Here is a 15,743-nt window from a genome sequence, read left to right as displayed (position 1 = left end):
TCTTTCAGTCATGTACAACCCTTTGTGGAACCCCTTTGGGATTTTCTTGACAAGGCACCAGTTCATTTTATAGAATTAAGGCAAACAAGGTTAAGTTACTTGTCAGGGGTCACACAGTTAGTAAGCATCTGAGGCTATATTTGAACTTAGGAATGTGAATCTTCCTGATTCCAGGCCCAGTACTCACATCTACTGCTAGAAAACTGGGAAATTTCTAAAAATCATAGAATCTTAGAGTTGAAAAACCATTAGGGATCTTCTCATTAAATCCATATCTGAAGCATGTATTTACAACATCTCCAAAAAAGCATAAGCTTGCTGCATTTTAAAAATAGTCAGTGATGGGAAAGCCTTAAAATCTAAGGTAGTCCATTTCATTTGGGGACTACTCTTTTTTATTTAAAAGATTCAGGCAGATTCTGCCTTCTTGCAGCTTCTAAACATAAATTCCAGTGCTACCGTCTGGGTCCCTGTAAAATAATTCTAACTTTTCTTTTGTACTGAAATCCTTCAAATACTTGAAGATAGTAATCTGGCCTCTTGTCTTTGAGTAAACATACTTAGTTCCCCACAAAGCATCTAGTTAGTGGTCAAGAAAAGTTTATAGATAAGTATTGGTACTTACATGAGCTTTTCTCACTCAATTTCCAGGACTCTTATTAAGTTTTCCCAATCAGACATTTATCCATATATTAAATTCACCCTAAATCAGCCTTTACTCAGAAGATGTGTTAGGATCATTGTTTGCTGCAGATGAATAATTAGTACTTTCCCACAGTTCTCCTAAATATTTATTCAGCCTTCTATTTATACAGAAAGGCACATGGACTTCTTTTCTTGAATGCAGTTTATCATCAGGGACAATATATCTTTGGGAAACTTTAATATCTCACCCATGGTTCCCCTTTCTCCCTTCTGTCCTGGTGCTCCCAGGGGGCCAGGAATTGTGTTAGGCTCTCCTCTTTCTCCTTTGTCACCAAAAAGACCAGGAAAGCCAGGATTCCCATAGCCATCTGTACCTGTTGTGGAGTTAAAATAGAAACCAGATGTTGATGCATTACAGACATAAAATATTAATTTTCTTAAACCAAATAAAACCAAGGTACAATGCAATTAAAAGCAGAGGAACATAGTGATGTGTAGGGTTAGTAAATTATGAATCATTCAGTCTTTTAATTTTGCATGTTGGTCCAAGATCACACAATAACTTAGCAGAGGTCAGGACTAGGTTTAGGTCTTCCTAAACCTCTAGAATTCATGGTCTTTTGACCATAGTTGGTTGCCAACTTTGCCTCAGTACATTTGTAGCATGACATAATAGAAGGAATTCAGGAACTGGAGTCAAGGAAAATGAGGTAGAATCCCACCTCCCTTCAATTAGTATTTAAGTGACACATTCAAGTCATTAGTTTCTTTGAGTTTCAGTTTCCTCATCTTTAAAGCAGGAATAATAACACTTATGCTTATTCAAAGGATTGTTGTAAAGATATCAAATGCAATTTTATATATGTAAGATACTTTGCTGCATAAATATCAATTATTGTTAAAATATTATTTGAAACCTTATTAGCATAGATCATCATTAATAAATTGTTAATATTATTTATTATTGTTAATAATGGGTAGAGAAAAGGAAATCTTATTTGAAACCTTATCAATACAAATTTGAGTCACACTATGACTGTCTAATGTCACTTGTCACAGACTTTGTGACCTGTAAATGAAATGCTATTTAGAAATATGCTCTTGTACCCAGCCTCACATATTTTGTTTCAGTAAATAAGCCAACAAATTGAAAGGAAAGAAATGACAATTAGAAAAGAAATTAAATTTCCAAATGAGGAAAGTTTTTCCCCCAAGAATCTCCTCATTCTTCTAATACTGTATCATGTAGAAATTTCAGCAAGAATAATTTCTCAAGGAGAATGATAGTAGATGGCAGCATTCCACGGTATAAGAAATGACTCCCTTTCTAGGAATAAATCCAACACAAAGAACAGCATTGTGGTGTCCCAGAGGGAACTAACATGATGCAAATTTTATTCTATTATATCTGCCTTTAGAAACAATGGGGCTTTACATCATTTTCAGAAATAAATATGCATTGATACTTTAAAAAATATCGCTAAAGTATACTATGAAAAGCGGTTGTATTTTTGAATCTGGCTCTTAAAGATCCTTTAATGTCACAATTATTGTTTCAGAATGTCCAAATGTGCCTGAGGATAGATTAAACACCAACTGTTTACTACTACATGCTACTTTAAAAATATAATCAGATAATCTGGAAGAAGCCATTTTTTTTTTTTCCTGATAGCTGCACTGTACAAAAACATCAAAATGAACATAAAGTACTGTTAAAATAACATTTCTTTTTCTTTCTTTCTTCCAACACTTCAAAACACAGGGAAACTCTGGTCTTTGCTACTCAAGTCATTCAATGCCTTTAGAATTCTGAGGCTGATACCAAGGTTTATTTAAAACAATCTCTAGATGGGAGGATTAGTTTTAAGATCTCTAAAGGCCCTGGTTTCTGCAGATTAAGAAAAAGCATCACAACTTGCACCCATAAACATTAACCCACTCAAGTAACGACAACAACTTTCCCTACATATTTCAATCCAGTCAAACACCCATACACAAAAATTTTTGTAATTGCAATCTTCAATATGATTCACAGACTAACTTTATATACTAACTGGGTATATGTACAATGAGATGGCCAAATGTAGTAGGAAAGTACCTGGAGATCCAGGGAAGCCTTTAGTGCCTGGTAAACCATGTAATCCACTGATTCCTCTGATGCCGGGAAAACCTATTGGAATTCACCCACAATTATTTCATTTCCATAAATTACATTTCCAATGAATAGAATTCATTTAAGAATATTTGATCTGAAATAGCTCACATAAAACAATACACATTCATCATACAATGCATTAACTTTTCTTGAAAATACACAGCAAGCATGTCATTTATCATGTTGTATAAAATTACTGTTTTTCCTAAACCTTCATTATGACCCTTTTATAATGTATTTGAAAATGTATTTGACTCACTAAGTTATGCTATGCAAAAATAAATAGCCTGATAGGATGTCCTCCTTTTGTATTCTGGGACTTAATATTTCCAAATTAGGGAAATGGAAAAGTATAATTCTTTCAGTGATTGTGGTGGTTGAGAATTGAATTCATCTAAAATTTTCAATTTCTTTTCTCAATGAGGAATGAAAGCTGATTTGTCATGTACTCTTTTCATGGTATAGGAAGTCAGTGGAGATGAACAAGCAGGAACATTCAGCTTCTATCTCTTTTTCTTTTGCTGTTCAGCAACTGGTTATTTCAATGCCTGGCATTTCCTTTTGTTTTTATTTGGGAAGAAAATTCTGCATTGTAAATTATTGATGGAGTTATTTTAATTGATCCAGAAAATTGGAAATGGTTCACATGATGTCACTGTTTGCAACAAAGTGATAGATATTTGGGCAGGTCTACATTTCATTTATCAGAAGTCCAAGAGAGTAGCTTCTTAAGAGAGACCAGAAAGCACCTACCTCTTTACCTTGTAGAGGTCTATGGATAAAGAAGATTGCATTACTGCCAGATTCAGCTGATATGTTGATTAGGTATGATGCTTCTTCCCTGCCCCCTCCTCCATCCCCTTTCTTTTTTATTATGTATTGCAAGGGATGGCTTGGGGGAGGAGTGAGGAAAGGGAGGGGAGGGAGACGGTATATTCAGAAAGGTAGATGATATAAACATAAAAGATATCAAATAAAAAAAATTTTAAATTAAGAAGAGAGCAGAATGGAAAATCTCCTCCCCCCCAACTAATGATGATTATTGGTTTCCCTTGATTATTCCTCTCTAACATCACAGTGCAATAAAAACTACATTCAATAAGAAGTTATGGGTAAATAGACCAAAAAGTAATTGGAAACTGAATAATATCATCTTAAAGAATGACTGGGTGAAACAGCAAATTATAGAAACAATTAATAATTTCACCCAAGATAATGACAACGATGAGACATCATACCAAAATCTATGGGATGCAGCTAAAGCAGTAATAAGGGGAAATTTTATATCTTTAGAGGCTTATTTGAACAAAATAGAGAAAGAGAAGATTAATGAATTGGGCTTGCAACTTAAAAAGCTAGAAAAAGACCAAATTAAAAACCCCCAACCAAAAATCAAACTTGAAATACTAAAATTAAAAGGAGAAATCAATAATATTGAAAGTAAAAAAACTATTGAATTAATAAATAAAACCAAGATTTGGTTTTATGAAAAAGCCAATAAAATAGATAAACCTTTGGTAAATCTGATCAGAAAAAGGAAAGAGGAAAATCAAATTATTCCTCTCTGACAGTGGTTTTAAATAATGTGCTCTGTGTGTGTGTGTACACTACCTGATAAGCCTGGACTCCCTGGCCATCCTTGATCTCCCTTTTCACCAGGGGGTCCAGCACGACCTGGATCTCCTTGGGGTCCTGGGAGTCCTGTCAATCCTGGAAAACCTGTGGGACAAATAAGTCATTAATTCTAAGTATAAACAGAGAAAAGTAATAGGACAATAACCCTTACATTAGGCCAGAGACTCTTAAATATTTTTTTTTGTGCTGGATGCTTTTGACAGTCTAATAAAGCTTAAGGATTTTTTCTCAGAATAATGGTTTTAGATAATTGAAAATAAATGCTAAATTTAAATGAAAAGGGATTGAAAATAAAGATGTAAAAAACTCTTTTCTCATTTAATTTGAATTTAAATTTAATTTATTAATGTTCTGAAATCTTTCCCAAATTAAAAAGTCTTGTATTAGTCCATGCTCAGAATCTGTCATTTTTTGTTCTGGTTTTTTTTTTTGGGGGGGGTTGATGGAAGTGGTAATGTTATGGACAAAATTAAGATGGAGTCCTTTATACAACAAATGAAATATTGGGTGGTGATGGTAGTAATGGGAGCAGAGTTATTAACTTTACTTTAAATTCTGATTTTAGCAAGATTAACTTATTTTTTTCTACCTTCTGTAGGAGAAAACACCTTGAACTTTTTCCCTGCTCAATATGCAAGAAAGCTTTGATATGGACACCAGAGCTCCCAAATAGAGCTCTGTCCATTATATTCTTATTTGTTCAAAAGTTCTTAAACATGAATAAGAAAAAGGAAAACAATCTAATTTATCCTCTTATTTACTTTAGATAACAGCATAATTAAATTTTGGCAAAAGCAATCAATTCAAAAATCACATTATTAATTTAGATATAGGAGATGGTTACTTGGCCACAAAGAAGTCTTTACTATTTTTAAAGCTCTTCCTTGTCACCTTGTTTTTTGTTTTTTCTTTTTAAGAGTCATATTTCCTTTACGCTCCCTGTAGACAACATTAATAGCATACAGGAAGAAGGGATTTGATCACTTTTTTGGGGGATACCTTTGGAAGAACTGAAAACACTACTATGGATGTGAATCAGTATCTTTTGTAGGTCCGAGTTTTCATATATTGTTATGGAACCATAGTCATTATAGATATGTAATGACCACTTGTTCAGAGGTAGGGGAATTATTTCCCACTAATCAACAGGGGGGTTACCTGTCTGTCCTTTTAGTCCAGGAAGGCCTTGAGATCCTTTTATGCCCATCAGTCCTGTGAAACCATGATCTCCTAGTGTGCCTTTTTCTCCAGTGAATCCCTTTTCACCTGCAACAAGAGATTCTCTTTAAATAAATCTTTGTATTTCTTGTGACCTGAGGGTCAGTAGGAGAGGGGAGCTTTATAGAAGACAGGCAGACTTTGATTTTTCTGACACCTGTTTTTTAAATGTTTTTTTTTTTTTTTTTTTTTTTTTTTTTTTTTGTGAGTGGCTAGTTTAAAAGTAGAACAATGGCTCTCTACATCGTTTGAGAACTTACAAATCTCTGATTTATTTTTAAATGAACAATTATTTATTTTCTCTCCTTCCTACCTCACTTAGTAATTTAAAAGAAACAAAAGTAAAACAAAGACGTTTTGACAAATATGCATAGTCAAGCAAAACAGATTCTCACATTGTTCCTATCCAAAAATATATAAAGGATATATTTGTTTGAGAGATGCAGTATGCTGCAATGATCCTAGGCCAAGGAATCTCTTTTTTTTTCTTCCCTGAGGCTGGGGTTAAGTCCCTTGCCCAGGGTCACACAGCTAGGAAGTTTTAAGTCTCTGAGACCAAATTTGAACTCGGGTCCTCCTGAATTCAGGGCTGGTGCTCTATCCACTGCACCACCTAGCTGCCCCTAGTCACAATCTCTCAGTGTCCTAAGCCATTCTCTAAAACTAAAAGTTAAAAATGAATGATCAACCCCCCTTAACTGAAATGTTTTGCCTCTTTATTTACCTGGCTTCGTTTAAGACTCAGTTCAAATCTCACTTTCTGCAAGAGGCCTTTCTCCCCTTTCATGACCCATTTTTCTCCATCCCTATTGTAACTTTCTTAGGAAATTACTTCCATTTACAGTGTAGTTATTTTGAATGTACATAATTATTTGTATGTTGTTCCCTTCATTAGAATGTAAGATCCTTGAGGGCAGAGATTATTTTTAATCTTTCTTTTTTAATCCGCTGCATGTAGCTGAACAAATGCTTTTTGACTCTTAGTCTGCATCCATGAAGCAAGTTTCCTTACTCAGAAGTACCTAGGTAGCTCAGTGGTGAAATGAATGGAGTACTGGGTCTTATGAAAAGTAGATTCATATTCCTAAGTTCAAATTTGGCCTCAGACACTTACATCTATGTGATTCTGGGCAAGTCACTTAAACCTATTTACCTTAATTTCTTCATCTATAAAATGATCTGGAGAAAGAAATGGCAAACCATTCCAGCATTTTTGCCAAGAAGACCCCAAAGGGGTTACAAAGAATTGGACAGAACTTAACAGCAACAACACATAAATGGGAATCCCTCCAGTTCCAGATCATTTCTATGATTCTACCCTCCTCTCCTAAAATTACAGGTAAAAAAGTAAATATTAATGTCCAACTACATACTTCTTCCTTTAACTTATTTTTAGAGTTTGTGTTTTCTCCCTCTCCCCACATTTGTGAAAATGACTGAATTGTTGAGTATTCGGGTCCATCTGTACGTTGGTAAGATCCTCTTCTACATGCCTTATAATGCATTTTTTTTCCTGGTGAATATTTATTCATTATTTTAAAGCTTTTTATTTTCAAAAAGAACTCCCTTAAGCTCAAGAGAGACACCTTCAGTATTCATAAAAAATATTATTAATATCAGCACTTTGGAAAAATCACTTGAGAAACCTTGTTCGTTTCCTATTGATTTTTATAGTATTAGAATCTGCTACAAATAATATTTTTCATTTTTAATCCATTGAAAATTGTTTTATTTTTCTCCTTGAAAATATCATGACTAGCCCAAGTTATTGCTAAGGACACTCCCTCATTCTCCATGTTCAATTCTTCACTGTCTCTTATTTCTAGTGAATCACTGGATTAAAAATAAATTCACTTCAGTTCTCTCATGATAAGAATTTATTTACTAGTCTTTGCCACATTTATACAAATTATTTCTCAGAGAAGATAACGTCATCTCAAGAGAGCAAGTTAGAGAATAGTTACAGAAGAAATTTCCCCACTGGGAGTTCTCCACACCAATGAAATCATAAGGACCAAAAAGAAACAAGGCACCATCTGGGTCTCAGGTTTTCCCTCTCATGTACTCTGTGCTCCAGACATCATAATCCATGGTTTCTTGTCTCCATGACTTTGCTCATACTCTTTATACTATAGTATACTCTCTATACTCTTCCATTATCAATCAATAAACAAGACCAATAAACAAGAATTTATTTAGCACCTGTAATCTGTTATATATACCTATCATGTAATAAGAAGTATACTTGGTAGTGGTGATATAAAAATAAAAAATTAAAGTCTCTTCATGGAGTCTCTCTGTCTGTCTCTGTCTGTCTTCTCTCTCTCTCATACACACACACTCACTCTCTCTCTCTCTCTCTCTCTCTCTCTCTCTCTCTCTCTCTCTCTCTTTCTCTCTCTCTCTTTCTCTTTCTCACAGAGAGCTTCCTATAGGAAGCAAATTTTTGAGCCAACCTTTGAAAAAAAAACACCTAGAACTCTTCATTTTATTTCTATCGATTTTACAAGGTCCAGATCAAGTGCTACTTCTTTCCTAAAGCCATCTCTGATCCCTGTAGCTGGAAATAATACCCTTTTCTCTGCTCTCACCATATATATTTCTTCAGTTCTTATTAAACAGTATAATATTTATCTATATACATCTTATTTGCTGATAGTAAATGATAAGCTTGTAGACTATTGACAGCTGACCTTTCTATCTTTCTCAACTCTTCCCCAGAACCTAGTACATTGCACTGCATACAGCACATGTTTCACAAATGTTTACCATGTAAAAGGAGTGAGTAAACATACATTTTTGATGATGTTCAGATTTAATTTCAATAGATTTGGGATGGGAAGTACCATCTGCATCTAGAGAGAGAACTATGGAGATTGAATGTGGATTAAACCATAATATTTTCACTTTTGTTGTTATTGTTTGCTTGTTTTTTTTTTTTCTCTTGTGTTTTTTTCCCTTTTTTCACAGCATGATGAATATGGAAATATATTTAGAAGAATTGCATATGTTTAATCTTTATTGAACTTCTTGCTGTCTTGGGGAGGGGAGAGGTGGATGAAGGAGGGAAAAAAATTGGAACACAAAATTTTGCAAAGGTGAATGTTGAAAGTGTCTCTGCATGTATTTGGAAAAATGAAATATTATTGAAAAAAGAACATAAGTTTTTGACATAGTTCAGATGTAAAATAAAATACATACCTGCAAGTCCAGATATGCCCACTTCTCCCTTTAATCCTGGCCTTCCTGGTAAATTTATAGTGTCTCCCTCATCACCTGTAATAGACACAAATATTTACATAAAAGACTGGTTTAGTTTACGTTTACATAAACTTTTCCAATATTTATTCAGAAGAATACTCACCAGAATCTCCTATACTTCCAGTCTCACCATAAAGACCTTCTCGTCCAGGCATACCCTTGTCACCCTAGGCAAATATCACACAAAGAGCTTTCTTAAAATACAGTTAATTGAATGACAATATCACTTTGATTCATGTATAAATTCAAGATGCTCAGTGTATCATCAAAATCCAATTTCTTGCAATCACAGAAATGATCATTTAGCAGAAAGCTTATGAAAAGTTTCAACTCAACTTGGGGAAGTCATGATGATCTCTTAATCTTTGAGAAGATAAACATGAACTAGATTAAAAATTCTTTTATCACCATGAAAGTAATTCTATACAATTTTATGGCAAAATACTTTAACCTTTGAAGATAGATTTTGCCAGAAAAATGTCTAATGCCAGTAGTGAGGTGAATATGAATAGTTAAGCCAATAGGATGTGAACTTTTTGATTCTACATAAGCTAAATATGAACAGTGAGTTTCAGTTCTCTATATCTAATTTGGTTTCTTTCAAGTATAGAAAATGGCAGTACTACTTGTCTTGTTTCAGGTGGTAATACTTTTCCAATGACACTATTTCCTTGATGTCTAGTTTTGATTATCTATTAGTCCTTATTAGGAAGGCTTACCTTATGTTCTCAACTCACTAATCTTTTTACTTTTGTGAAAGGTATAAAAAGAGGAAAAGAAATCCACTTTTACAATGACATGAAGAAAGCTCATGATTTATTTTTCTCTTTTCTTTTCCATGTAGCTTAGAGGCAGATAGGTGGCTCAGTGGAGAGAATTCTGGGTCTGGAGTCAGGAAGATCCAAGTTCCAATCCAACCTTAGATACTTCCTAGCTGTGGAAAAGGACCCTGGGAAAGTCACTCTCCTGCCTCAGTCTACTCAACTGAAAAGTTGGGATACTAAGAGGCACCTCTCTCCCAAGGTTGTGATAATCAAAAGAGATAATACTTGTATGTAGTACCTGATTGTATTTGACTCTGTGACCCAAATTGGGGCTTTCCTGGCAAAGAAACCACTGCCATTTTCATTCTCATAAGAAAACTGAAGCAAACAGGGTTAACTGACTTGCCCAGAGTCATACAGAATAAGTGTCTGGGACCACATTTGAACTCATGAAGATGAGAATTCCTGACTCCAGATCCTGTGCCAGTTAGGCACAGGTAACTAATAAATGCTTATTCTTTTCCCTTACTTCTTTTCTGCCTTGATATTTGTCTTTATTTTTTCTCTTCTTCCACTACAACTCATTTTCCATCAGTGCCTGAACCAGACTGGTGGTGATAAGATTGTTGTGGAAGCATTTCTCTCCCCACCCTCCCATCCCCTCCTTTCGCTCAGGGATTGATGGTTATATTTGAGGCCTTAGAAAAATGATGAGAGAAAAGGGAAAAAAAAAACTCAGGGGATCCTGAGCACTGGATATACAACAAAGAGGGTTGAATGGATGGGAAAGATAGGGCCCCATTCCTGAGGGCTAGCTAACACGAGTCATTCCTTCTTAAATGTGCTGGGTTTTATTGTTATGTTTAGGCAAGCCCACTGCTCAAGACTGTGAGGTGAAAGGACCTTTAAGTAAAAATGGGTCATCCTGTTCCAGATGATTTTTAAGTAATGAGGTAGTATGAGGCCCATTGCAGTTTTGATTTCAAGAAGTCCTTGGGGTCCTTAATGATTATAAAACCGTGATATTCTCCCATGGTCTAATAAAGTCATCAGATCTCTGTTCACACACCAGCCAATCTTATCCTGAAGTGCTTTGGCCAATAAAACCACATGAATGGGACCTGGCTGTGGTGCAGACAGGCTGACATTTAAATCATTTTCAGATGCTGGCATAAGTAAACCATTTTCTGATTCTTCTTAATGAGTTTATTGAAGACAACTGCTTTTGATCTTACACTTCTCATTTTTGCTGTTTCTGTCTTAATGAACTCAGAATAGGTCAGGGCTTGACCAAAAGACTTTATCAACAAGAAATGGGATCTTGTTATTGAGAACAAGTTCAAAGCTAAGCCTGGATCAGCTGAGAAAATTTGTCTTCCCCTTCTTTGTAGAAGTGGAAGATTGTGGGTGTGAAATACTGCAGATACTGTTAGATTCACTAAAGTCGCTTGGTTTGACTGAACTGGTTTCACCCACTTCCTTTAACACCCTCGCCAAAAAACAACGTTGTTATAAATTATTAGAGGGCAAAGGGATGCTGAAATGAAAGAGGTGAAAAATTTAAAAATATCAATAAGAGTAAAAATAAACAGGGTTAATAAGGAAACGAAAATATTAAAGAATATTACTATGAATTTTTTTAAAGTACAGGATCAAGTATGGTGATGTAAGCCTGTAAAATCCCTGCTCCTAGAGAGGATAAAGCTGATAGATCATTTGAGATAGGGAGTTTTAAGCTGTAGCATGGCTAAGGTGATCAAATGTCTGTATAAAATCTATTAGATTTGAAGTCTATTACATTTCCTATGGAAGGGGTCAACTAGTCCAAGATAAAAATAGAGTGGATCAATGCTTTGATGATATTCAACAGTACTGTAGGCTCATGAGTTATCTCTGTATTTCTGTCTTGTTGAGTGAGAATAGGGAGACCCAATTTTGAAAAATTAAAAGTTCCATATCCAAATAAACAAGCAAAACCCCCAAACTATAAAGCAACAGAAAATACAAAGGATACCGACTTACCCTAACACCTACAAATCCAGGAAAACCTCTGATACCAGGAGAACCAATTACACCAGGGAATCCTTGCAAACCAGGCACTCCAGGAATACCGATTTCACCTTTGGCCCCTTTGATGTGACCAGGTTTTCCAGGTAACCCAGGAATTCCTGCCTGTCCAGGAATGCCTGGCATTCCTTGTCCACCTGCAAGGAGATGTCTATATAAAATTCTGATGACAAATAAAAGTAGTAGTGTCATAAAGCTTTCAACTTGATAGTACAGTTTTATTGTTGGAGAATGAAAATCATGAAATGGAAAATAGCCTGATTAATAGTAAAATCATGCTACGGGTAACCAATTCCTAGGATTTGAGAATTTAAAGATATCAGGAGAAAAAACCACAGATAACTGAAAAATAGTAAGGAAACAAGAGTATTTTTCTAACAGAGAATGAGCATTGCCTTTTCTACGGCAAAAACAAAACAAAACAAAATTCTTTGCATGTTGATACTTCATGTTCAAGGGACAAAGAAAAGGTAGAAAAGGAAATAAATTTCTTCCTCAGTCTTAGAAGCACAGAAGATACTGACAACACCTTACCTTTTATCCCCCAATACCCCTTCCCTCCAACAGGTCCTTCATCTCCTTTTTCTCCTTTGAAGTCCTTCATTCCTGGCAGAAATTTTGGAGGTGCTCCTGGAGGTCCTGGTTCTCCACGACTACCTTAATATGAACAGAACACAATCATTTTTTGGGATGCCTCTGAATCATGAGAAAGGAACAAAAGAGAATATACATTCCAAAACCTTTTTCTCCTCATCTTCAACAGCACTAAGTCTTAGGAGGCAATGAGCTTCTAGAGTAGTATGTTACCTACCCTCTCAACAAAGCTTAATAGCTATAAGGTAAACTATAATATACCTTCTAGCCCTAAAACTCTGTTACTCCTATAAGCTAAACTGAAAGACTTTTCATATAAAAGTTGATTACTGTAAGCAGAAATGTTCTGTACATATACAATGAGTTTTAGTTACTCATAGTTGAACTGAGAATGCTTAAGGAGTCCCTCTTCAGGGATTAGCCATGTTATCATACACCTTTCACTGTGCCCCTTGATTGTGTGTGTGTGTGTGTGTGTGTGTGTGTGTGTGTGTGTCTGTATGTTTATTTATGCTATTTTCTTCCTCCAACAATTAGGTTTGGTAGGAAAATGTCTTTATACCCATTTAATGTATATGAGTCACTGAGATTTCACTATTGTTGAATGAATGACTTGAATTGGTAGAAAAGGACAAGCAAGTTGTTTTTTTGTTTTGTTTTTTATGGGAAGAACTTCTGAGAATTGAGTCAATTAAGAGATATTATGGAAGAAGGAAGCTGTGGGTAAAATCACCAATGAATTATTTAATAAGGTTCGAATAGTTTGTGCTTTCAAATTTAGTATGAGAAGTCCAGACTCTGGAAACTGGTAAATTTAGTTTAAACTATTTTATGTAATTCAATTTTAAAACTATATTCAAGACAGTTGCTTGAAACATAGCAGGTAAACACAATTGTTTGAAAATATACATTTTGCATGGAAAATGAGCAGAATTAGAAGAATGATTTGTAGAATGAATACAATAATGTAAAGGAAAACAATTTGGAAAGAATTAAGAACTCTGATCATTGAAATGACCGATCATGAACCCAGAAAACTAGTGAAACACAATTCTAACTCCTTGTAAGAGAAGTCATGGAACTAGAGATACAGAATGAGATATACATTTTCAGACATAGTCAATATGTGAATCCATTTTGTTTGACTACATTTATTATTAGGAGGGTTTCTATTTGTAGAAGAAGAATTGTGGAAGGAGAGTGAGCACAAAGTGATTGTAATGCAACAAAAGGAGTCAACAAAACATTTAAAATACACAGAAAAGGGTGAAAGACAAATAGCTTTTTAAATTTTGTGCAATTAAACATATACAAAAATAAACTACATAACTGGGGTTTACAATTTCACATATAATCCTTGAAAAGCTCAATTTTTTGATATTTAATGTTATAATAAAAAAGAAAAATATACATTTTATTTTAAGACCTAAAACTTCCTTAAAAGTTTTGGGCTCAAATTCTGGTTCTGCCATCTGAATGATCATAACTAAGTCATTTAATGTCTCTGAGACTCAGTTCACCATTTGTAAAATGAGAGCACAGAGATGTCTTTTAGGATCCTTTTCAGCTCTTCAGTCTTAAAAATGGCCTAGGTTGGAAGTAATATTTTTGTCATAGATTTAGGAATTTCATTTAAAAATTTTGGAAAACTATTAAGTTTATAGTTGCTATTGGGGTATATATATTTTTTTACTTTCTAGTAAGTTAATTTATTTTTAATACACATTGCTTTATGAACCATATTGGGACAGAAAAATCAGAGCAAAAGGGAAAAATCATGGGAGAGATTAAAAAAACCAAAACAAAAAAAGAAGTGAACATAGCATGTGTTGATTTACATTCAGTCTCCTTAGTTCTTTTTTTGGATGTGGATGGCATTTTCTATTGAAAGTCTATTGAGATTGTTTTGGATCACTGAACCACTAAGGAGAACCAAGTCATTTATAGTTGATCATTGCACATTCTTGCTGTTACTGTTTACAATGAATACCTGGTTCTGCTTGTTTTGCTCAGCATTAGTTCGTGTACATCTTTCTAGGCCTTTCTATAATCAGTTTGTTTATCTTTTTTTTAATAGAACAATAGTATTCCATTACCTTCACATACCAGAACTTATTCAGCCATTTCCCTAACTGATGGAAATCTATTCATTTTCCAATTCTTTGCTACCACAAAAAGAATTGCTACAAAAATTTTTGTACATTGGGTCCTTTCCCCACTTTTATTATTTCTTAACAACATAGGCTGAATGAAGTAATTAATATGCTGCTTATTAATGATGAAATGTACAAACAAGATCCTAAGCATCTGAGGATTCTTAGTCTTCCCAGTAATTCCTTAAGTATCAATGTATTGGCTTAGTAATTGTTCCTTAAATTTAATTGTTGAATTAGATTCATTTTAATACAGATATATCCCTTTCTCTACTCATATCAAATACTCCTACTAGGAATACATTCTATATTTTTTTAGTCAGACCATGTTTTCTTGGTCCCTACATATTTTTGCTTATAGTTCATTTTCTACATTGATCTCATCTGGTTCCTTTTGATTATTATAAACACCCTAGGAATTTCTGTTAACACTTAGAGAAATCAAGCAATATCTTTGTCTCTCTGTCTCTCTCTCTCTTTCTATCTCTCTCTGCACCCCTGCCTCTCTCTATATATACACAGCCACATACTACATATAATATGCTGTATATATTAATATATGTATATTTATACTATATATAATCTTTATATAATATGGTTTTATATTTAAATCACTTACACCTTTATGTGCTTTTCTTCAACTTATAGTGCATTCTTAATTTTTAAGTATCTTGAAGGAAGAGACTATGTCTTTTATTCTGCCTGTGTTATGCACAATAAATAGTGATTCTGGTTCGTTATGAATATCATGCCATACCACTATGAAAGAAACATTGGTTTGATGATAAGTAGACATACCTTTCAAGCCTGGTTCACCAGTTAGACCTTTCAAACCAGGAATTCCAAAATCTCCAACCTCGCCTTTATATCCAATGATACCTGATCTTCCTTTGAGGCCCAACATGCCTTTGAAACCTTCCATACCAGGAGATCCTTTGAAACCTTGGTGAAAAGAAATGAAGTGCTGGTTTAGTCAATACAAAATGGTCATTTCATGCACAATTCTAAGAGGTCCTCATAAAGAATATACTAATCATCAACTTCATCGACTAATGGAGATAACCTTTCAAATCATATGCTTCATTTCTAGTTCACAAGCAATGGGAGTTTATTTAGGAAGAACTCTAGATTTTGCTCTAATACAATTTTAATCAGAAATAAGATTTCCTAGGGTTTTCTCTCTTTTTCTTTCCCTCTCTTCCTTCCTTCCTTTCTTCCTTCCTTCCTTCCTTCCTTCCTTCCTTCCTTCCT

The 15,743-nt window shown here is 34.4% G+C and overlaps 1 protein-coding gene across 2 annotated transcripts in view; it reads right to left on the bottom strand.

Moving 5' to 3' along the window:
- Positions 1 to 15,743, bottom strand: part of COL4A2 (collagen type IV alpha 2 chain) — a 276,248-nt gene that overhangs the window by 17,457 nt on the left and 243,048 nt on the right. For both annotated transcript variants that reach the window (XM_074299526.1, XM_074299527.1), the window contains exons 32-40: positions 15,291 to 15,434; positions 12,280 to 12,402; positions 11,701 to 11,882; positions 9,018 to 9,081; positions 8,855 to 8,929; positions 5,594 to 5,701; positions 4,412 to 4,519; positions 2,744 to 2,815; positions 894 to 1,019 (exon numbers count right to left, since the gene is read on the bottom strand). In XM_074299526.1, the coding sequence (XP_074155627.1) occupies positions 894 to 1,019; positions 2,744 to 2,815; positions 4,412 to 4,519; positions 5,594 to 5,701; positions 8,855 to 8,929; positions 9,018 to 9,081; positions 11,701 to 11,882; positions 12,280 to 12,402; positions 15,291 to 15,434 (1,002 nt within the window). The remainder of the gene's footprint in view (positions 1 to 893; positions 1,020 to 2,743; positions 2,816 to 4,411; positions 4,520 to 5,593; positions 5,702 to 8,854; positions 8,930 to 9,017; positions 9,082 to 11,700; positions 11,883 to 12,279; positions 12,403 to 15,290; positions 15,435 to 15,743) is intronic.

This window comes from Sminthopsis crassicaudata, chromosome 3 (assembly GCF_048593235.1).
Source record: "Sminthopsis crassicaudata isolate SCR6 chromosome 3, ASM4859323v1, whole genome shotgun sequence".
NCBI classification, from domain to species: domain Eukaryota; kingdom Metazoa; phylum Chordata; class Mammalia; order Dasyuromorphia; family Dasyuridae; genus Sminthopsis; species Sminthopsis crassicaudata.
This window is presented reverse-complemented; position numbering and strand designations above follow the sequence as displayed.